The following is a 24,058-nucleotide window of genomic DNA, read 5'->3' as shown; positions in this document are numbered from 1 at the left end:
TGTAAACTGGGTCAGAAAACTGGACACTAATCCATTATTTTACGAGTTTGCCTTCTCGCCATCTGACGAGCATGTTGGAAGGGATAGTAGCTGATGGAGTTGGTATGAGGGTTTCGGATGACCAGCGGCCGAGGTGCTTAATGATGGCTGTGGGGAGGTTATGTGCTGCCAGCTCCGATCCAGAAGGAGTAGGAGCTCAACAGCAATGGAGGGTGCAGCGTCAAGGCTCAGTGTGGGGAAGGCAATGGCTGTGGAGTGGAGATGAGTTCCGACTGCAGGAGAGAAAGTGAGAGAAGGGGCCTAATCCTGGCTCTGCATGGGTGTAGGTGGGTGTGAAGTGGAAACGGGAGCTTGGGCCGGCTGCTAGAGAAAAGGTGCATGCAGGGCTCTTGGCCTAGGCTCGGTCCAATCTTGACATGGAGAAAGCCATGCAATGGCTGTGAGGATGGCGTGGGAGCAGTGATGTAATCAAGTCACTAGACCGCAAGCCCATGTCCTTTGGTAGCGCTAAAGCTGTGGTCTAATAATTTAAGCTACAAGGCTAGTTTGGTAATGCAATAGCTAGTTAACATTTGCTGATAAATTATGCAAGAGAGAGACACTTTGACAAGTCGCCACTAGTCCAAGTCACCACTTTTCGGGTTCGAGTTCAGTCACTGCGTGGGAGCATGGTCCCAACTGCTAGAGCAAAGATGGGCAAAGCGCGTCTGAGGAAGGCCGTGTGATGGCTGCCTGGTGGAGCTGGAGGCTCTGTCCGTCTCAGTGTAGTGAGTCAAGCCACCAGAGGTGTGGAGTGCAGGGAGGAATTTCAGGAGATGCAGGGTTTGGTCCAGGCAAGGTGCCAGAGCTCCAGTAGGGCACCAAGATGGACTGGCCAAGTTGCACTTTGGTGAAGGAGCCGAGTCATCCACTCGACCTGGTTGAAGTTTTGCTTGCAGACATGCACTAGAGTGAAGCACATCAAATGTCAGATGAGGACCTGAAAAGAGTGGAAGGGGCAAGAAGTTAGAGAAAGGAAGCCCCAACCCCCAGTCCTGGACCAAGGTTGCGCTGAACCCCCTCCATGGTAGGGTCAACCCCCAGTTGTTGACTGGGGTTGTGCCAGACCACCCAGCACAAGGAAAGGCCTTGCCCAGGCACTTTAAATGGCGCCGGAGGAGATGGCCGCCGTTTTACGGTCTCCTAACCAGTTGTGCTTTTGTATGTGTTTTTTTTGGCGATATTTGTAAATTATTTTGTACATAATGTTTCTGCAACCGTATCTTACAGCAGAAAAGAGCTTCTAGATATCAGGACAGCGACCACTCACCTCGGATTAGACAAAGATTTTTTCAATTTTCAACAACAACAGCAGCAAGCAGGCCTCACACGATATTCTCCAAACACCCCACAGGGCAGACATCCCAATTATTCATAAAAGGAAGTGACACAGAGGAAGATGAGCCGGATGCCTCATCCGGACCCACAGAAGGCAAATAGGAAAGCTGCCCTTACCGTCAATATTACAAGCCAACGTGCAATCATTGGACAATAAACTAGATGAGGTACGATCACGAATGTCCTACCAACGGGACATCAAAACTGTAATATCCTATGTTTCATGGAATCGTGGCTGAATGACGACATGGATATTCAGCTAGCGGGATACACGCTGCACCGACAGGATAGAACAGCACACTCCGGTAAGACGAGGGGAGGCGGTCTGTGCATATTTGTAAACAACAGCTGGTGCACGAAATCTAAGGAAGTCTCTAGATTTTGCTCGCCTGAAGTAGAGTATATTGTGATAAACTGCAGTTCACACCACTTGCCTAGAGAGTTCTCAGCTATACTTTTCGTGGCTGTTTATTTACCACCACAGACAGATGCCGGCACTAAGACCACACTCAGCCAGCTGTAGGAAATAATGAAACAGGAAACCACTCTTCCTGAGGCGGCACTCCTAGTGGCCGGAGATTTAAATGCAGGGAAGCTTAAATCAGTTCTACCAAATCTCTGTCAACACGTTAAATGTGCAACCAGAGGGGAAAAAAATCTAGATCACCTGCACTTCACACACAGAGATGCGTATAGAGCTCTCCCTCGCCTTCCATTTGGTAAATCCGACCAGAACTCTATCCTCCTGATTCCTGTTTACAAGCAAAAATTAAAGCAGGAAGCACCAGTGACTCGTCTATAAAAAAATGGTCAGATGAAGCAGATGCTAAACTACAGGACTGTTTTGCTATCACAGACTGGAACATGTTCCGGGATTCTTCCGATGACATTGAGGAATACACCACATCAGTCACTGGCTTTATCAATGAGTACATTGAGGGCATCGTTCCCACAGTGACTGTACGTACATACCCCAACCAGAAGCCATGGATAGGCCAGCAGTAGAGCTGCTGCTTTCAAGGTGCGGGACTCTAACCCGGAAGCTTACAAGAAATCCCGCTATGCCCTGCGACAAACCATCAAACAGGAAAAGCGTCAATACAGGGCTAAGATTGAATCATACTACACCGGCTCTAACGCTCGTCGGATGTGGCAGGGTTTGCAAACTATTACAGACTACAAAGGGAAGCACAGCCACGAGCTGCCCAGTGACACAAGCCTACCAGACAAGCTAAATCACTTCTAAGATCGCTTCAAGGCAAGCAACACTGAGGCATGCATGAGAGCATCAGCTGTTCCGGTCTTCACTGACATTTTCAACATGTCCCTGATTGAGTCTGCAATACCAACATGCTTCAAGCAGACCAACACAGTCCCTGTACCCAATAACAGGTAGACCTGATCACCGACAATGACGAGACAGCCTAGGTCAGAGACCTGGCCGGGTGGTGCCAAAATAACAACCTATCCCTCAACGTAACCAAGACTAAGGAGATGATTGTGGACTACAAGAAAAGGAGCACCGAGCACGTCCCCATTCTCATCGACGGGGCTGTAGTGGAGCAGGTTGAGAGCTGCAAATTCCTTGGAGTCCACATCAACAACAAACTAGAATGGTCCAAACACACCAAGACAGTCGTGAAGAGGGCACGACAAAGCCTATTCCCCCACAGGAAACTAAAAAGATTTGGCATGGGTCCTGAGATCCTCGAAAGGTTCTACAGCTGCAACAGAGAGCATCCTGACCGGTTGCATCACTGCCTGGTACGGCAATTGCTCGGCCTCCAACCGCAAGAAAATTCAGAGGGTAGTGCGTACGGCCCAGTACACCACTGGGGAAAAGCTGCCTGCCATCCAGGACCTCTACACCAGGTGGTGTCAGAGGAAGGCCCTGAAAATTGTCAAAGACCCCAGCCATAGGCTGTTCTCTCTACTACTGCATGGCAAGCGGTACCAGAGTGCCAAGTCTAGGACAAAAAGGCTTCTCAACAGTTTTTACCCCCAAGTCATAAGACTCCTGAACAGGTAACCAAATGGTTACCCGGACTATTTGCATTGTGTGCCCCCCCCAACCCCTCTTTTACGCTGCTGCTACTCTCTCTTTATCTTATATGCATAGTCACTTTAACCATATCCACATGTACATACTACCTCAATAAGCCTGACTAACCAGTGTCTGTATATAGCCTTGCTACTCTTATTTTCAAATGTCTTTTTACTGTTGTTTTATTTCTTTACTTACCTACACACACACACTTTTTTTTCTCCGCACTATTGGTTAGAGCCTGTAAGTAAGCATTTCACTGAAAGTCTACACCTGTTGTATCAGGCACACGTGACAAATAAACGTTGATTTGGACATGGACCAAGGTTGTGCAGGGAAAGGCCCTGGACCAAGGTTGTGCTGCACTGGCCAGTGCAGGGAAAGGCCCTGGTCCAAGGTTGTGCTGGACTGGCCAGTGCAGGGAAAGGCCCTGGACCAAGGTTGTGCTGGACTGGCCAGTGCAGGGAAAGGCCCTGGACCAAGGTTGTGCTGCACTGGCCAGTGCAGGGAAAGGCCCTGGTCCAAGGTTGTGCTGCACTGGCCAGTGCAGGGAAAGGCCCTGGACCAAGGTTGTGCTGCACTGGCCAGTGCAGGGAAAGGCCCTGGTCCAAGGTTGTGCTGGACTGGCCAGTGCAGGGAAAGGCCCTGGTCCAAGGTTGTGCTGGACTGGCCAGTGCAGGGAAAGGCCCTGGACCAAGGTTGTGCTGGACTGGCCAGTGCAGGGAAAGGCCCTGGTACAAGGTTGTGATGGACTGGCCAGTGCAGGGAAAGGCCCTGGACCAAGGTTGTGCTGGACTGGCCAGTGCAGGGAAAGGCCCTGGAACAAGGTTGTGCTGGACTGGCCAGTGCAGGGAAGGTTGATGTGGAGAGGGAGGTATGGTAGTTATTCTGGTAGTTGATCCAGGAGCCAGTGAATATCCGCAGTCTTTTGTCAGGTTATCCTCTGGGGCTAACTCTGTCATCATCTTTAGCATCATCTTGCGCTGAGGTTGTCTTCGTATCTATGGGTTCATGTCCCCCAGTTTGGTGCATCTTTCAATGGATTACCGTGTTGGTGGAATGAGTTTTAAGACTCTGACAAAGGCTTTTGGTTGCCCCCAAAATGATCCAGGCAGACAAAGGGTACAGGTCATGGCTGCCAGAATTGCTCATCTGGAGGAGCAGGGAACTGCCAGAAGGCAAAATGGACTGCAGGGAAGGAGCGGTGTGGTGGATCGTCATGGAGGTAGGTCAGGGAGCGGCGCCATGAGGAGGCAGGGGTTGTACTGTGTAGCCACACCATGGAGAGGGACTGTGGAGAACGCATTTCAAATATTACTTTAATTTTCACTCTGTGACAAGTCATTAGGTGGAGCAGTCTGAGGATGGCTGGAGATCTGCCCCAAGCAGGTGTAGGGGCCGAGGAAAGGGCTGCAGGAAGAGTCACTTGTCTAGCAGACAAACCTTATTGTTTCTGGGACAGCTGTGTCAGAAAATTCCTCCAAAGGCAAAACAGTCCATGTCTTACAGTTGATGCCCGAGGGCCTTGCAGCACAGAGTATTTGTTAGGCAGATGTACAAAGGAATGACGATGGATTACGTTTAAATACTATGAGGGTGATTGATTAAGCAATGCGATTCAGGTGACTGAGGTGGGCTTGTGGCTAGTGAAGATTGGATGCAGGTGTGCGAATTGGCATGGTCACAGCTCTATGTCCATATATGGAGTTCTTTGCTAATAGGCAACGGTCCAATATGGGTGTCGGTGCCCATGTATGGAGTTCCTGCTCAAAACCACGGTCCAATATGAAAGTATGTGCCCATACATGGAATTCCTGCTCTAAAGCTGCATTTCAATATGGAAGACAATGCCCATATATGGCAGTTCCTGTTGTGGATTAGCTGTGTCGTCCTCCAGAAACTGCGTTATAACCTACACATGGTGCTACTATATAGCACCCTACTTATACACACACTATAGGCCTATCATTCTTAAACTACTTGGCTCTGAGATCAAGGGGGAAGAGTGGAAAATACAGAGAAAGCTGAGGAGACAAATTGAAGCAGCTATTAGGACAGCTCAGAACACTCTAGCTATTCTAATTGTCTGGTCTAATGTGATATGCAGACAGAAGATCCTTTATTAAGTTCTGATTGTGTCATTGGAAAAGCTATTTTGGAAAATGACCTCAGAAAATAACCTTTAGATTTGGCGATGGACAAATGGTATAATTTCCCATTGGGCTATCATCATAGACAATAGTTGCAATTTCAAGAAATGTCACAATTACCATAAGGACTAGAATTTAAGTATGCACTTTCACTTCTTTCATATGCAGAAAGAATGGATTGATTGCCCTTAAAGTTCTTATTTGAATCTTATAAGTAATATAAGTTAAGTTACTCTGCATTGAGTCATAGAATGTGTGTGTAAATCTAGCTAAAATCCCACATTATGCAGATAAGTCAAATGTAAACCAAATATTGATTAAAATGCCCCAAATGATTAATACAAACGTCTATATTGCTTTGGCCAGAGTCATTTACGCCAGACACCAGGCTACTGAGTTTGGCATGATAAACTAATGAGCCATAGGGCTCTGGTCAAAAGTAGTGCACTATGTAGGGAATAGGGTCCCATTTGGGATGCACTGCAGAGGCTTCCTACTGCACACGCACTCCAATTCCACATTTATGACTCAATAAACAGTATGTATTTTCTTAGTAGGTAACGTTATTCTCATTCAGGGAAACAGAGTCTGCAGTCGAATCTCTCACATAAAAATCCAACTGAGATTTACACCGGCTCAGATATACATAGAATATCAAAGATGGGACAAGAGCAATCACGTTGGTAAAATGTCACGTCGTTGATCAATAAATCATTGTCCCTCAACATACAGGATTTGCTGTGAATGTTTTGTGTATTCTCTAGTGCGTTTAGTGATAATAGTAAACAAGATATACATAACTCTGTTTGAAGTTTCTGTACTGTTGGGCTACAACTAGTAGGTTATACAATATGATGGTGAGAATCCTCTCAAGATTTATAGTTAAGCAATAAGGGTGTGTGGTATATGGCCAATATACCACGGCGAAGGGCTGTTCTTAGGCATGACGCAATGCAGATATACCATGGCTGTCAGCCAATCAGCATTCAGGACTTGAACCACCCAGTTTATAATATAACTTAGATCACATCAGTGAATGTTGGTGAAATGGCACATCATTGATCAATAAATAACGATGCCTCAACATACGTCTTGTACACTAGTGAATTGAATTATACTATTAGGATTATACCAGATATACATTTGACCTATATATACTGTTGGGGTAAAACCAATAAACAACATTTGTTGTGTGAGATTTGGTCCAGATTTGGATTGCATCAGTGAGAGCGTTAACCTATTTTGGGTTTGAGTCATTCTTTGTTCCATGTCTTGCTCCTATAATAAATGGGAGGGGGGGGGGGTGTATTCCATGTTCAGCATGTGCTGTATAATTCATAATGATGTATGTTCTGTGGGAATAAATAGGAAATCTCATTATAAAGCCATACTTCAGATTTGAGTTTAGCCTCTGCAGGTCAGATAGGGTCAGAATAGTGAGATTTCCTTTTGAGGCATTCCACCACATCTAATTTTTAAAAACACACTTGTTTCCTAGAATACCTTCACAGCCTCCAAAATGGCACCCTATCCCCTATATAGTGACCTATGGCTCTGGTCAAAAGTAGTGCACTATATACGGTATAGGGTGCCATTTGGGGTACAGGCCTTATGAATAATAACACGATTTCTCTGTAACGGGAGAAGGCAAAGTAGCAGCACAAACTGCAGTTGCAGAGATGAATATAATACAAGCGTAAGAGCTCAATCAGACACAGTACATATGAGATGAGAGAGAGACAGAGAAGAGAGAGAGAGAGATGAGACCGATAGAAACCACACACCACAATAAAGTGCACTCAACCATGTCCTCGGAAAGAGAGAAAGAAGATTGGACAACCTCATCATGAATTCAGTCATAAAAAGGAAGTGTAGGAATTCTCTTCCATATGCAAAGTAAAAAGTCAAGGTATTCAGAAACGACTACCTTTCTGTTTCTGACGGAAACAAAACAGGATTACTAGTAGTTAGAGACCGTTTTATTTCAGATATAAAAACGACAACGGTTGATTCACAACCATTTTGCTAAGAATAATTAGAAAGAGAGACGAGCGCAACAAGATCAAGACATATCCCTGGGGCTAAACGACAGACAAAGACAGATTTCATGGTCAACGTTTCTCCGTTTCAACACAAGTCTCAATAAAACATTAGAACGTCTCCTTTTCTCACTTTCCTTTCATCAGTTCCTCTCTCCTAAACATAAACTACATCCCATACCATTAAAGGGACAAAACATACAAACCAATAGAGACAAAACAATACAGAACACATACACTACTGAGGAAGTATAGACTACTTCCAACTGTTGGTCATCATAGACTTTCTGACGCAACATCAGCATCGATCAAAGTCTGTAGAAGGGTGTTTGACAGTTTGGGAACTAAATCCGATATGAGTATTTAAAGATTTATGTCCTGAAAGTGGCATCACATTGATTGCCAAAATGAGTAATGGTAAATGATTCATAACACCCTTCACAACATCTAAAATATTTAACATGACATATTAAAGCTAGAATCTTCAGCTAAAACAATAACAAAGTGGTGCCCCTCTGTTTAGTGAAAAGCCTGGAGAAATGTAACCACTGTCAAATTCATAGACATAGCTATGGACATATCAAACAAATTACCGTTTTAACCATGTTTTAAAGCCAGACAGTATTTGTTTACATTTACCTTGTTTGCAAACATTGAAGCAAAAAAAGCACATATCTGGGGTTCTGATTGGGTACGACAGTTGAACTAAGCTCACGAGGCATTTATACATTATATTCCTTAAGAATCAATGGGTATGTATCATTCATTTATAAGTCAAAAAATGGATCTAACAACTCCCACTGGGCAAAAATAGATTGAATCAACGTTGTTTCCACCGTCCTTTAAAATCAAAAATCTATGTGATGATGTTGAATCAATGTGGGAAAATGATTAGATTTGAAAAAAGTCATCAACGTAAGGGAAGGTCGTATTTTCCCCCAACTTTTAACCCAAACCCAACGACATGGTGAAATGTTTTGTTGATTTCACATCGAATTGACGTTAGCTGACAACTCAACCAAAATTAGATCAAAACTAGACATTGAAATGACATCTGTGCCCAGTGGATAAGGATTCTAGCTTTAAAGGGATTTTGTAGTTCAACATTTGCTTTCACAGTGCCTTGGTTGAGGTACTGTTTACTGTTTCTAGGCACTTGAAGACACAAGATGAACATTCAGTCCAGTGTAACAGCCAATCACAATGACTAGATCAATAGTACTGTATAGCACTACAACCAATCACAACAACCAAATCAATATGGAGACACTCTCAGAGACTTATACAATATATTTCTCATTAAATCCTACTGTTGGGAAAACATATGACGATGAGAAGTAGAGGTCATGTTTCTTCCCAATAAAAAATAAATCTCAAAAGGTATTGACCCCATGACTTCATAAACAGTCGACACAAAAAGGTTGATTGCACTGACGAACCCGAGGCCCACTGCGAGCCGGTCAGGCACGTGCAGACGGGTAGGTGCAGTCCAGTGGCTCGTCCAGAGGCCCGTCTTCACATTCAAAATAGTTACTGTACATACACCTTGCAAGTTTGCCACTGTGTTTACTATCCCATGGACATGTAAGAACCCCCACCGCTGTCACTGCCACCACACATAGAGCACTGCTAGAGCACAGTGCTGGCTGTGTCAAAGTCCTTGCTGATCTGGGAGGATCTGGGTAGAGACTTGAGGTACTCCATGTGTCTCCTCGCGTCCTCCTGGTTGTGCCTGACGTAGTAGATGACGTAGGCGATCACCATGGCGAACCAGCAGAACATGGTCACGAACATGGCCACGTCGGTGGTCTTGTGGTGGAAGTTACAGAAGTTGATGCCAGAGTCCAGGACCTGAATGACGGGCCGGCCGGCGTACTCGTCCTGGACAGAGGTGTGGCAGCTCACCTCGTTGACCGTCTCAGGGTCCAGCCTCAGCTCCCTCAGTACCTCCTGGAGGGAACACTCGCAGTGCCAGGGGTTGTTGGAGAGTCTTATACGGGCACTCAGCTTGGTGAAGGCCTCCTTGGGGACGCTGCGGAGCTGGTTGTTGGAGAGGTCCAGGGAGCGGAGTCCCTCGGAGACCCCCAGGAAGGCCCCTGCGTCGATACTCTCGATGTGGTTATGCGACAGGTCCAGCTCCTTGAGGCGGCGGAGGTCCTTGAAGGCCTGGTTGGGGATGTGGCTGATCCGGTTGGACGAGAGCAGGAGGGTGACGGTGTCTTCCGGTAGGTCCGGAGGGATCTGGTCAAGGCTCCGGGAGACGCACTGCACCACCACGCCATTCCTCTCCGAGCAGTGACAGCTCTTGGGGCACGGTGTCGCCATGACAACCATGAGGGCCACCACGAGACATAACGTCCTCACGGGGGAAGTGGAGACACAGAAAGAAGAAGGGAACAGGACTTGCCAACGTGGCTGAGGAGGCCCCATTAGCTCAGCCGGTAAAATACCTGACTATCCCTGCGGTTCCAGAGCAGGTTTCAATGACTATTGATGGTACACAGCAGCTACTCATATACATATCATTTGATCCTGTACCAGATTAATAACCCTCTATCTTCATCCCCATATCCATCCATTAGAGTCCAGTGAAGTGACTGTAGAGTTTGACCAAAGACAGTCCGGAGGAATACAAAAGATGGGTTCCAACTAGACAGAAGAGGAAAAGAGTGGGCATATCATTTCGATCCAGACATACTGTAGCACAAGTTTCAGGACAGCCTATCACTCAGTCCTCTGAAGGCAAGGAATCTGAAATAGAGAGAGAGAGAGATTAAAAGAGAGAAACAGGCCATGGCTATTTCTTTAATGATCCATTTAGTGGAAAATCGTTTTTGTTGTAACTCTGTGAAGTCCTGGGTAGATGAACATAACAAAGCATGTTTGAGCTGTAGTAGTGAGACAAACCAGTGTTTGAGATGTAGTAGTGAGACAAGCCACTGTTTGAGATGTAGTAGTGAGACAAGCCAGTGTTTGAGATGTAGTAGTGAGACAAGCCTGTGTTTGAGATGTAGTAGTGAGACAAGCCACTGTTTGAGATGTAGTAGTGAGAGAAGCCAGTGTTTGAGATGTAGTAGTGAGACAAGCCACTGTTTGAGATGTAGTAGTGAGACAAGCCAGTGTTTGAGATGTAGTAGTGAGACAAGCCTGTGTTTGAGATGTAGTAGTGAGACAAGCCACTGTTTGAGATGTAGTAGTGAGACAAGCCAGTGTTTGAGATGTAGTAGTGAGACAAGCCAGTGTTTGAGATGTAGTAGTGAGACAAGCCAGTGTTTAGATGTAGTAGTGAGACAAGCCAGTGTTTGAGATGTGAGGAAAGCCAGTGTTTGAGATGTAGTAGTGAGAGAAGCCAGTGTTTGAGATGTAGTAGTGAGAGAAGCAAGTGTTTGAGATGTAGTAGTGAGAGAAGCCAGTGTTTGAGATGTAGTAGTGAGACAAACCAGTGTTTGAGATGTAGTAGTGAGACAAGCCACTGTTTGAGATGTAGTAGTGAGACAAGCCAGTGTTTAGATGTAGTAGTGAGACAAGCCAGTGTTTGAGATGTGAGAAAAGCCAGTGTTTGAGATGTAGTAGTGAGAGAAGCCAGTGTTTGAGATGTAGTAGTGAGAGAAGCAAGTGTTTGAGATGTAGTAGTGAGAGAAGCCAGTGTTTGAGATGTAGTAGTGAGACAAACCAGTGTTTGAGATGTAGTAGTGAGACAAGCCAGTGTTTGAGATGTGAGGAAAGCCAGTGTTTGAGATGTAGTAGTGAGAGAAGCCAGTGTTTGAGATGTAGTAGTGAGAGAAGCAAGTGTTTGAGATGTAGTAGTGAGAGAAACCAGTGTTTGAGATGTAGTAGTGAGACAAGCCTGTGTTTGAGATGTAGTAGTGAGACAAGCCACTGTTTGAGATGTAGTAGTGAGACAAGCCAGTGTTTGAGATGTAGTAGTGAGAGAAGCCAGTGTTTGAGCTGTAGTAGTGAGACAAGCCTGTGTTTGAGATGTAGTAGTGAGACAAGCCACTGTTTGAGATGTAGTAGTGAGACAAGCCAGTGTTTGAGATGTAGTAGTGAGACAAGCCACTGTTTGAGATGTAGTAGTGAGACAAGCCTGTGTTTGAGATGTAGTAGTGAGACAAGCCAGTGTTTGAGATGTAGTAGTGAGACAAGCCAGTGTTTGAGATGTAGTAGTGAGAGAAGCCAGTGTTTGAGCTGTAGTAGTGAGACAAGCCAGTGTTTGAGATGTAGTAGTGAGACAAGCCAGTGTTTGAGATGTAGTAGTGAGACAAGTCAGTGTTTGAGATGTAGTAGTGAGACAAGCCAGTGTTTGAGATGTAGTAGTGAGAGAAGCCAGTGTTCGAGCTGTAGTAGTGAGACAAGCCAGTGTTTGAGATGTAGTAGTGAGAGAAGCCAGTGTTTGAGATGTAGTAGTGAGACAAGTCAGTGTTTGAGATGTAGTAGTGAGAGAAGCCAGTGTTTGAGATGTAGTAGTGAGACAAGCCAGTGTTTGAGATGTAGTAGTGAGAGAAGCCAGTGTTTGAGATGTAGTAGTGAGATGTAGTAGTGAGATGTAGTAGTGAGAGAAGCCACTGTTTGAGATGTAGTAGTGAGAAAAGCCAGTGTTTGAGATGTAGTAGTGAGAGAAGCCAGTGTTTGAGCTGTAGTAGTGAGACAAGCCACTGTTTGAGATGTAGTAGTGAGAGAAGCCAGTGTTTGAGCTGTAGTAGTGAGACAAGCCAGTGTTTGAGATGTAGTAGTGAGACAAGTTAGTGTTTGAGATGTAGTAGTGAGACAAGCCAGTGTTTGAGATGTGAGACAAGCCAGTGTTTGAGATGTGAGGAAAGCCAGTGTTTGAGATGTGAGACAAGCCAGTGTTTGAGATGTGAGACTAACCAGTGTTTGAGATGTAGTAGTGAGACACGCCACTGTTTGAGATGTAGTAGTGAGACAAGCCAGTGTTTGAGATGTAGTAGTGAGAGAAGCCAGTGTTTGAGATGTAGTAGTGAGAGAAGCCAGTGTTTGAGTTGTAGTAGTGAGATGTAGTAGTGAGAGAAGCCAGTGTTTGAGATGTAGTAGTGAGACAAGCCAGTGTTTGAGATGTAGTAGTGAGACAAGCCAGTGTTTGAGATGTAGTAGCGAGACAAGCCAGTGTTTGAGATGTAGTAGTGAGAGAAGCCAGTGTTTGAGCTGTAGTAGTGAGACAAGCCTGTGTTTGAGATGTAGTAGTGAGACAAGTTAGTGTTTGAGATGTAGTAGTGAGACAAGTCAGTGTTTGAGATGTAGTAGTGAGACAAGCCAGTGTTTGAGATGTAGTAGTGAGACAAGTCAGTGTTTGAGATGTAGTAGTGAGAGAAGCCAGTGTTTGAGATGTAGTAGTGAGACAAGCCAGTGTTTGAGATGTAGTAGTGAGACAATTCAGTGTTTGAGATGTAGTAGTGAGACAAGCCAGTGTTTGAGATGTAGTAGTGAGATGTAGTAGTGAGAGAAGCCAGTGTTTGAGCTGTAGTAGTGAGACAAGCCAGTGTTTGAGATGTAGTAGTGAGACAAGCCAGTGTTTGAGATGTAGTAGTGAGTCAATCCAGTGTGTGAGATGTAGTAGTGAGACAAGCCAGTGCTTTTATATTCCGTAATTCCATCTGGTAGAAATCATATCTATTGATTTCTTGATGCACAAAGGTCTTGAAAAACAGTGCAATGAAAAAGCATCCTTTAAAAAAATTCCTTCATCAATGGCACTCTGCAAAACAAAAAAATATTTTGATTTGTTAAAAATAGGTATTGATAATGCATTAAAGGGAAACATTGTTTATCCAATTTGAGCACCAATTTTCCTAAGCTAAAAAATAACTACACGACAATGTGGTCTTTTGAATTTGATTGACACTGTACTGCATGGTGTGCGCCTGTTCTCCTATTTCTTACAGTGCTGAACGCAAAGAGAGTATCTCCAGTCTTTTGCCCTGACAGTATAAATAGAAAAGATACATTACCCTAGTAATAATAGAATTGCTCTGATAGTTCCAGGTGGTTACTCCAAATTCCGGACCATGGAGATTCACAGCAGCAAGCCTACTGTAAAACTCTTGAGGAACGTTCCCAGAATCATTGAAATCATTGAGGAATTTTTCCCTGTGATTTGTTTTCTATTGAACACTTTTACATAGACCAAACAGAAACTGTGACTCAACATTTCCTTTCATTTGATTAATATTTGCTGACAACATTCCAGAGACAGTGACTTTTTGCACTCTCCAAATGTTTGCGCAGCATTCATTCATGTCAAAGGTGGTTTATAACCTCACAACAAGCTCAAGGGAAACCATAGCATTCAGCCAACATGTCCTGCTCTCCGTCTGCCTGTTTGAAGTCCATGAACCCTCACAGATCTACCACCACATTATTAGCTAGACACCACAGCTTCATTTAGCCACAGTTAAGCTACATGTCCGACTGAAACCAAAACATCAAACAGTATATATATATAGCCTATGATCACCCGCGGACAGAGGGTCTGCTTTGTCTCTGTAACCCAGGGCGTCACAGAAACCTAAATGTTAGATTTATCCTTCTCGTGATATACAGTACGTCCATAGGTACAATTAGGCTGCCAGTGGTCCGCAAGCAGAAAAACATAAGCAGTTTTAACAAGGCGACTCACTTTTCAGAATGCAAGAGGTCATTCAGGTGGAGAAAGTACGTTCTTATTTTTCTTTATGGATCGTCCCATGCATGGTAGAGGGTCTGTTTTATTAGTGTCACTGTTAATATAGTCTAATGGTCATCATTAAGGTGGTGGTGGTGATGATGATGAAGAACCGGAGGTAGTATCATTTATTTCAAGTTCAGGTGTTATTGTTACACGCACAGGACAATGACATCGTTAACTTGCGAGCTTAATTCCCCATCCAACTCAATTGATGATTTCTGTAGTCTAAAAAGTAATAGGAATGTACTTTTTGAACGACCTAAAAAGACGTAGAAAAATATCAAAACATACAAATCTTCAATAATATCCACCTTTTATAAATAATATCGACCTTTTATAAATCAACTGTCCATAGCACTACTTACCCTGTCTTTTTCTCCCGACTTGTTTTCAGAATGAGAGTATGGTCCAGTCAGGGCTATACGGTTGCTCCATCGACGTAAAGTTAAATGCAAACCAACAAACGAATCAGTATCGAGTGGAGAGTGACCGAACATAGAATGAACGCAGTAGGTATAACTCACCTCGCCAGCGCACCGCCTCCACTTGTTGCTGTCATAATAAAAGGTACTTTAAAGTTGCATCTCCTCTACGCTACACTGTATGTGTGTACCGGTTGCCTCAAGACTTCCGAACCTCATTCAGTTTGCGCGCGCACCTATTGGACAGTTTGGATCCATTCGGGACCTCATCCACTTGCTTTCTTTGCGTTATATTGAGGTGTCTCTCCCAGTTCATCGTAAATCATCCCTGCAATATTGTTGAATGCTTTTGCAAATGTGTGACACAACTGTGGGAAACACTGGAGTCAATATGGGCCAGCATCCTAGTTGAACGCTTTCGACACCTTGTAGAGTCCATTCCCTTACGAATTGAGTCTGTTCTGAGGGCAAAAGGGGGTTCAACTCAATATTAGGAAGGTGTTCCTAATGCTTTGTACACTCAGTGTATATGGAACGCATTGCTTAGAGCCACCCCATTCAGAAATATCCAATGAATGTGAGGACTTTCAACGTGAAGTCTGTATAGACATTCTACCATAGGGAGATGTCAAGCACATCACTATGTTAAATATGGATTTGCTTGAAATATATCACTCAGTAGTCACCTCCTGGAGGCGATTGCAAGTGCTGTCCATCTTGAGGACTGAAATGAGAGGACTGTCTAGAAAGCCACAATTTCCTCAATTCAATTGAAACCATCAACAAATGTCAACATCCGTTCTAGTTCACGGTTGCAGATAATAGAACCTGTCTCACCGAGATCAACAGAAATGACAGGTTTTGATATTGTCATTCTCCCTCTGAGAGCCTACTTCTGTAGACGGATCACCACAACACAGATGCCAGTTTCACTACAGGCAGTGGAGTTGTCTTTACTCAGTCTTGTTCTGCCAACCAATTATCAATGTTTTTGCCCACGAGGCAGAGCTGCCCTCAGAACAAGATTAAAGAAGGTAAACTCCAATTGGCTAGAAGTACTTTACTTCTACTGCTATGAACTCTTACTTTAGCCACCAAAACTAAGTTACAGCACTATGGCTGCTACCACTGTGGACTGCAGCTTGCTGTCACTCCTCTCCTCAGCCTCCTCAGTCACCCCTAGCTGATTGTTTGTGCCCTGTGCCACCAGGTGTCATCCCTCATATCCCAGACTAGTTCTTCTCGCTGACTGAAGGGTTCCACACCCATGGTGTCACATCCACAATGACTGAGGGTCTGAGAATGTACCCTCCCTCAACTTTCTCTCTCTCTCTCTTTTGCTGTCTTTTTCTCGCTCTGTCTCTCTCTTTCTGTCTTTCTGTCTCTCTCTCTCACTTTCTCCCTCTTTCTCTGTCTCTCTTTCTGTCTTTCTGTCTTTCTGTCTCTCTCTCTCTCACTTTCTCCCTCTCTCTCTCTCTCTCTCTCTCTCTCTCTCTCTCTCTCTCTCTCTCTCTCTCCCTCTCTCTCACACACAGATGCCAGGCCACTCACATATGTCTGGTTGGTGATATGGCACATGACCATAGCTGGTACTGATTACATATCTGTAATTACAGTTTTTCTCAATTGCTGAAACACAATTTCTGAAACCTTGCTCCATTTCCTGAAAACATTAAACACAAAACCTCATCTTCAAGCACTATTTACATAACCTCTGAATCCTCTTGCAAAATGAAACATTCGCCTCAGAACAGTTTTATCTGTGTTCAAAATCAAACACTGCTCTCAAATCATAAACAAAGTGATCAAAATTATATACACTTTCAAGCAGTCAGTAAACAATACACCAAAAAATAGAAAACACATTGTTCAAAACATACAATCCTCAGGGAGAAGTACATTTTTAATCTAAAAAAATATTCATATTTTTCCGTCATTGTCTTTTGATGAACGAAAATATGTTCTATCATAGTAGCTCAAAATTGATCTGAAATTACTACTCTGCTTTGCTCTTTGCAATTTTGTTTTTTGTTCTTCCTCCTCCTTGTACCCCTATTTTTACAGTACTCTACCCTGCATCTCACAAACTTGTCCTTTGTCTCTGTGATACTGTGTTTAGAGTTTTGCTGAAAAGTCTAAGTGAGATCTGCAAATTGTGTTTTACCATGTGAAATGGTTTAAGGTATTGACAACAGACTGCATAATTAGCTAAATGAGTCCAGGCAACTGAGAACTTTGTTCAGCCAATGGGTTTTAGTGTTTTAGCAATTGAGAAAAACTGTAAATGGAGCCTTAGTGTTGAGGAGGGTGAGGAATGAAATCACTGAGAGGAAATCAAAATGTACAAGGCAAGATATCCAATAATGTCAAATTCTGCAATTTAAACAAGATTGGCAGACCCTTGTTCTATTATAGGGCCTTGGGACTTCATCAAAATTCTTCAGCGAATTTGAATGGATTCAACTTTTTTTCCCCTTAAGGGTTTGGATAGATTTATGGCTGGTTGTAATGATATTAGACTTGGTGGAAGCTGGCTCTTTAAACATGTTGAGTTATTATGCCAGACATCAATAATGATTAGATTACTTTAGAAAGACCGTACTTCACCTTTGTCCCAGCTGGCCCCTTTGGCTGATGGATATTGATGAGAATCCATGACTTGGGAGAAAGAGACCCACTCATGATATTATAGATTGTGTTGTAAGGGTGTTTTTACTATCATAAAGGCGCTATTTTAATGTTCAAACTCTCTTCTGATATTTTACAGCCTATTATGAAATGGAAATGTATTAAAAATATAGTGCTGAGACTGAAAATGTTGAACGTATAGGCATTGTGATATACCAACCCACAGCCCCAACTAAGAACTTGTTGAGGACTTCTAAGACTTGTGCCTATGCACTAGACTTATCTCCTGGTACAATGCTTGTGGTACAAAAAACGTTGCATCAAGGAACGCAATGCCTATCCATAGCCTCTGTAATCCTCTTTAAGCCACTCCACTTCTTAACATGTTTTACTCATATCACCTCAAGCAGAGGTGACGAGGGATTCAATTTGGAAAGTTTGCTTGCTACCCGAGCTTTGGTAATAACGCTTCGTGACACTCTCATGTGTTTTTAGCAGCAGTTATCAGCCTGTCTCTCCCTCATCCCCCCCCGTCCATTCCTCACATTCTATTTAATGTGATGGAATATAATACTTCAGCCACATAGTCTATAACAGAGGAGGGAGGGAGGGAGGGTGGGAGGGAGGGAGGGAGGGAGGGAGGGAGGGAGGGAGGGAGGGAGGGAGGGAGAGACAGGTTGATAACTGCTGCTAAAAACACATGAGAGTGTCACAGCCCTCTGTTTGATTGCTTTAGATTCAGTTTAGCAATCATTCTCTCCCTCTCTACTCACTCTTGCTCTCTCACTCTATAACAGCCTTAGGAAGCTAAGGAGCACACCTTAAATATGAAACACACATCAGATCAGTCGAGCTGCTCAGTGGCGACCCGTCATTCAGGGCAGGTGAGCCCCACCTGTTTAGTGTTGACATTAATTAATGTCACATATACTTTTGCAAGCAATGTTAAAAAAAAATAATATTGAGTTAATAAAGCCACATACAAACATGGTTTCTTTCCTGAGTAAGGCAGCTCCAAAACATAGGTGTTTCAGCCTAGCTCGGTGCTTTCTGTGGTGGAGGGGCAGCCGGAGGAATATACAGACGTAGGCGTGATTGGCTCAGTGTTCTGTCACTCATGGGGGCACTACATCGCCGCAGAATCTATAGGGAGAGCTAGGCAGTTCAAGCCCCCTTGGGTGCTGCCAAAGACTTACATTAGAAGTGCCCATCCGAGGCGGTTCAAGGTAATTCGCCACAGATAAAATGACGTCAAATCACATTATATCTACCGTAGCTTTGATTGGACTGATCATGTTACTTTTAAAATCTTAGCTAGCAAGCTAGGCAAGCGGTCAACGTCATGAATCATGTCGACAATCTACTGGTAAATCCTTATCAATCCTTGTCATATGAAGATGAATTATAGATAAAAGGTATCAGTGCTCATCGGCCATTGGACATTGTCGTGTCTTTGGCTATGCCGGATTAAGTGATATGACATGCTATTCAATAAAGTAATTTCTCCGTAATTAATATCACCTGATTGAGCTAATCATGTAAATGTAATTAACTAGAGAGTCGGGCACCACAAAATAATATTTATTGAGCTGTTATCTTCCTAATATTTTACATCCATAGCAGTCAACATTAATCTTAATTGGGTTTAATTATTTATTTAATAAATACCTAACTAATCACACAGAATTCACATACACACAATTAATCATAACTTGATGACAAATTACGTCATAAAGGAAAACGTCCCTAGCGGGCGGAACAGATATGACGGCTTATTATACAAAGGAAAAGGGGCTGGGTTGAGTGAAAGAGCGGGAAGACAGGAACAAAGGCGAAGCTGTGCTATCGTAAATACAGTATCTTATGCATTCTAAATTACCGCCCATTTGGAAAAGGAAAATGCAATAAATATTTACTCTGAGCTGCGCTTCAGTAGGTTGGTGGTAGATGGAAGGCCGTGTTGCCAAACCGAGTCCTCTGTCCTTTGAAGAATGTCTCTGGTTGTCAATTGGATACGTTGTAGTAATGTCGTTGTGTGATAGACGGGATACTCTGTCTGTTCCTTCCTAACCTGCGTTTGCAGCTGCAGTCGCTAACTCCACAGCTAGGTGGTATCACTTCTGTAGTGAATAAGAGTTAAAAAGTTCATACCATTCGCAACCAAAGCTCATGCTGATGTTGGCTTCGTTCTGTAGTTATCTGAACCATTCTGACATAGGACCGTCGCCCTCATATCCTCGGAACAGGAAGTTCTATTGTCGTCAAGGCTTTATATAGGATGGGAGAAGAGGGCGTGTTTGAAAAGTTTTATAGCCCATGTCCCTTCACAGAGGCGGGCAACTGAGTGAGCAGCCCTAACTTATGAAAACCCACATCTCACATTTTTGAAGCTAAAATCAGATTTCATCCCGTCACAAATAATTTCATATTCAAACATTTAAATTGAACAACAATACCATGTGAATCCGAGAACTCTGATGTGTAGACTTTCCACTGTAAAGTTTATGTCAACTTATCATTGATGAGACATTCCGCATATGTTCAATTGTTCAGATTACCAGAATATAGTTAATTTCCCCCCACATTCTGATGTTCCCAGAATCTCTATGTTAACCAAGTTTTTTTTTTAAATGTAACCTCAGTAGGGTAGAGAGAGGAAAAAGGGGGGAAGAGGTATTTATGACTGTCATAAACCTATCCCCCAGGCCAACGTCATGACAACATAAACATTACACAACAAGTTGGAAATCGCAAATTCAAAAATTACTGGTTTGGAAGGAATCAGGGGCTAACTGCAAGCGTTGCAAAGCAATCACTATTTTGCTTTCCCTGCCTGCTATTCGGTGGAGAGGGTGTGTGGTCCAAGTCTGGGTTTAAGGATTTAAAACACCTGTCTGAAATGTTATCTTTTTTAAGCTTAAAAAGATAAACATTCACTCACAATAACATGGTCCAGAAAAGCTTGAATACATTGAACATGCTGTCAATCCAGCATGACTTCTGCCTTGTTCAAAACAACTGGAAACTCGTAACTGGGAAATCTCAGACTTCAGTGAGTTCAAGACAACTGGGAACTCTGAAAACAAATGACCTCAGATTGGGAAAATACGTTTTGAACAGTCAACCAACTCGGATTTCCAAGTGGAGAACTCAGGCCTCTTTCTAGAGCTCCTACCTGAAGATCACTGAAGTCATGATTCAACTTTTTCTTCAAGTTCCCAGTTGCATTGAAAGCATATTTGATGACAACATTTTCTCACAAGAAGGACCACCAAGCCACCTTCCTGTTCAAGTGAGCACAGCACAACAATGGTGAGTCCAAAAATGTCTTGTATGCTGCTGCATAAATTAGCTCATGTGCTTTTCTTCACGAGGAAGGGATACTATATAATGTTGTTGGGTCTGTAACAATGTGACAGTTTCTTCTTATTCAAATGTTTGTTTTCAATAAGAAATTCAGTACTAGGTCCATGTAATTCCAGTTGATATGGCGAGGGTTGTTTTGTTTGCGCAATGCACAGTCTGTGAGTCGCTATATTGTCTTGAAAAGTGGATCCTCGTGATTGTATTTTCCTTCCTTTTTAGACCACATAAGCCTAATACAATACTTCAAATAGACTAACCACCTCTCTCTCTCTCTCTCGCTCTCTCTTGCAGTTCATGCTGGGAGTTTTTTGGAGTTTGAGTGTTTGGTGTGGAGGGCTATATCCTAACTAACTTTCTTGATTCTTTTCTTTACATGTTATTTTATATGGTGGAGGGTTAATGCAATATTTGTTTTAGTGGTATCCACAGTTTTTTCAAAGTTAGGGTGGAAGAGGACAGAGTAACTTTCCTGGGGTTTGGAAGGTGTGGTGTGCACGATGGCTTCTCAGCCTAGTGCGGAGGAAACGCTGTCGGTACGGCATGGATTCAGATGTGTTCCTGAGAATGGAGTTAAGGTGGAGGAGGTTCTGCTCGCGGTCGGTGAACAGGTAGGAGCTGAATTTATACATTCTGCTTCTAGAATGAACAAAGCTGTGGTTGTGTTCATGAAAAGGGCTAATTTGGTTGGTAGGCTAATTGCTAGCGGAATATCCTGCTCTATGCAGGATTTGCCAGCACAGATAGTCTACGGTGATTTGAGTGTGGGGATTTGGGGCATTGGAGCTTTGCGTGCCCAAATAAAGCCCGCAGACAAGGTGAGGGTACAAGCGCCAGTGGGGGAAATCGAGGTCAAAGTGCAGGGGGTAAGGAGATGCAGACAGCAGAAGCTGGGCCTAGTCATGCCAGGGAAGGTGGTGTAGCTGAGGCTGGGTCTAGTCAGGCTATGGATGGTGGTGTAGCGGAGGCTGGGTCTAGTCAGGCTAGAGATGGTGGGGTAGCTGAGGCTGGGTCTAGTCAGGCTAGAGATGGTGGGGTAGCTGAGGCTGGGTCTAGTCGGGCTATGGATGGTGGTGTAGATGAGGCTGGGCCTAGTCAGGCTAGAGATGGTGGGATAGCTTAGGCTGGGCCTAGTTATGCTATGGAGGGTGGTGTAGATGATTCTGGGCCTAGTTATGCTATGGAGGGTGGTGTAGATGATTCTGGGCCTAGTCATGCTATGGAGGGTGGTGTAGATGATTCTGGGCCTAGTCATGCTATGGAGGGTGGTGTAGATGATTCTGGGCCTAGTCATGCTATGGAGGGTGGTGTAGATGATTCTGGGCCTAGTTATACTATGGAGGGTGGTGTAGATGATTCTGGGCCTAGTTATGCTATGGAGTGTGGTGTAGATGATGCTGAGTCTAGTCAGGTTATGCTAGTGGATGAGGACAGTATAGTGGGGAGTGTAAGAGACTAGGGGGGGAGGAGGAGGGTGTCAAGCAGAAAAGGAAAAAGGGTGTGGACAAAGGCACCATGGAAATTTTCCCTGTTGCTGTGGGTGATGCACTGACCAGAGATGAAGGGTAGGTGGTCAGGGTGGCAGATAGAGATGAGGAGGAAAGTGAGTCTGAGGAAGAGGATGAGGAGTTATTTTTTTCAGACTCCTCTTCAATGGGCCCGGAGCTGACAGACAGTCAAGCAGAGGGGTCTAAGTACACGTTGAGAGAATTGACACGATTCCTGAATGAGACTAAGGGGAAAAAGTTAATCTTGAGGTTTTTTTTTCTGATCCTAGAAAGTTTGTAAGATCAGTACAGCATTCTATGAAAAATGAGGAGCATGGTGTCCTCTCACCCAGGAAACGGTTTAGGTTGAGGAAGTGGGTCACAACAGTGCATAAAGGTTTACCCTCAGACACTGTTTAGATGTATATTTTCTTTCTGACACTGGTGCTTTTTGAGCGTTGCGATTGGTCTCTTTCTCTGCTGGATTTTCCCCCACTTCTAATGGAGACTCTTTGGGTAGACTCGCTCAATATAAATGGCGCCAGAGATGCGGGAAAGAGGAGTGTGTTGGGTGAATATGTAAAACAAAAAAAGGTACAGGTGTTGTTTCTGCTGGAGACGCATAGTGATGTGGTGAATGAAGTCGATTGGGGGCTCTGGTGGAAAGGGGCAAGTGTGTTGATCCATGGGACAAATCTTAGTGCAGGAGTGGCAGTCCTTTTTGCACCGGGGCTGTCTGTGTGTTGAGCCATGGGACAGATCTTAGTGCATGAGTGGCAGTCCTTTAGCACCGGGGCTGTCTGTGTGTTGAGCCATGGGACAGATCTTAGTGCAGGAGTGGCAGTCCTTTAGCACCGGGGCTGTCTGTGTGTTGAGCCATGGGACAGATCTTAGTGCAGGAGTGGCAGTCCTTTAGCACCGGGGCTGTCTGTGTGTTGAGCCATGGGACAGATCTTAGTGCAGGAGTGGCAGTCCTTTAGCACCGGGGCTGTCTGTGTGTTGAGCCATGGGACAGATCTTAGTGCAGGAGTGGCAGTCCTTTAGCACCGGGGCTGTCTGTGTGTTGAGCCATGGGACAGATCTTAGTGCAGGAGTGGCAGTCCTTTAGCACCGGGGCTGTCTGTGTGTTGAGCCATGGGACAGATCTTAGTGCAGGAGTGGCAGTCCTTTAGCACCGGGGCTGTCTGTGTGTTGAGCCATGGGACAGATCTTAGTGCAGGAGTGGCAGTCCTTTAGCACCGGGGCTGTCTGTGTGTTGAGCCATGGGACAGATCTTAGTGCAGGAGTGGCAGTCCTTTAGCACCGGGGCTGTCTGTGTGTTGATCCATGGGACAGATCTTAGTGCAGGAGTGGCAGTCCTTTTTGTTTTGTTGAACTCTCTGTTTGCTCAGGCAAAGTTAGCTATTTGGCTAACAAGGAGGAACGGGGTCAAAGGTGGGGGGATAACAGACTCTTTACTATTGTTTAATGGGATGGTCTCTGCGTGCCTCAGGGTTGAGTTTGAGTTCTATAAAATGATCAAATGTGTAGAGATGTTTGAGGAGATCTGGTGTGTTGGGGGGGCTGTCTGTATATCTGGGGAAGATGTTATGGATATACAGTTGTAGGAGTGGGTATTGTGATGTTGGTTGGTATCATGTGGTAGATAGAAAGGTGAGTATGGTAAATATATGCAGTACAGGATATATTTTTTTGTTTTTTATTTTTAAGGGGGGGGGGGAGTTTTAAATGAAATGAGATTGTTTTAGTAAAGAAAGACAAAAAGTCAAGTCTCTCTCTCTCTCTCTGTGTTGACTTAAAGAAGAGTAAAGTTAAGGCCTCAACATCTTGCTGAATTTATCTGAACTAACATCTATCTGAATTTCT

The 24,058-nt window shown here is 44.1% G+C and overlaps 1 protein-coding gene across 2 annotated transcripts; it reads right to left on the bottom strand.

Annotated features, from left to right (window-relative positions):
• Positions 1-7,535: 7,535 nt before the first annotated feature.
• On the bottom strand, positions 7,536-14,841 carry LOC110527307 (leucine-rich repeat-containing protein 3-like). Of its 2 annotated transcripts, none has more exons than XM_021608495.2 (2): positions 14,658-14,841; positions 7,536-10,361 (listed from the first exon to the last, which is right to left on the bottom strand). In XM_021608495.2, exon 2 carries the CDS (start codon positions 10,038-10,040, stop codon positions 9,240-9,242), a length of 801 nt encoding a protein of 266 aa, XP_021464170.1. In that variant the 5' UTR covers positions 10,041-10,361; positions 14,658-14,841; the 3' UTR covers positions 7,536-9,239. The 2 variants fall into 2 exon arrangements, with proteins under 2 accessions (XP_021464170.1, XP_036838505.1); XM_036982610.1 differs by lacking the exon at positions 14,658-14,841 and adding an exon at positions 14,245-14,542.
• Between the last annotated feature and the right edge of the window lie 9,217 nt (positions 14,842-24,058).

This window comes from Oncorhynchus mykiss, chromosome 7, assembly GCF_013265735.2.
Source record: "Oncorhynchus mykiss isolate Arlee chromosome 7, USDA_OmykA_1.1, whole genome shotgun sequence".
Classification (NCBI taxonomy): Eukaryota; Metazoa; Chordata; class Actinopteri; order Salmoniformes; family Salmonidae; genus Oncorhynchus; species Oncorhynchus mykiss.
Note: the sequence above shows the minus strand (reverse complement) of the source record. Positions and strands in the feature narration are given on the sequence as shown.

Excerpts from the sequence above, each read along its gene's own strand:
- LOC110527307 (XM_021608495.2), bottom strand. The coding sequence starts at position 10,040 with ATGGGGCCTCCTCAGCCACGTTGGCAAGTCCTGTTCCCTTCTTCTTTC.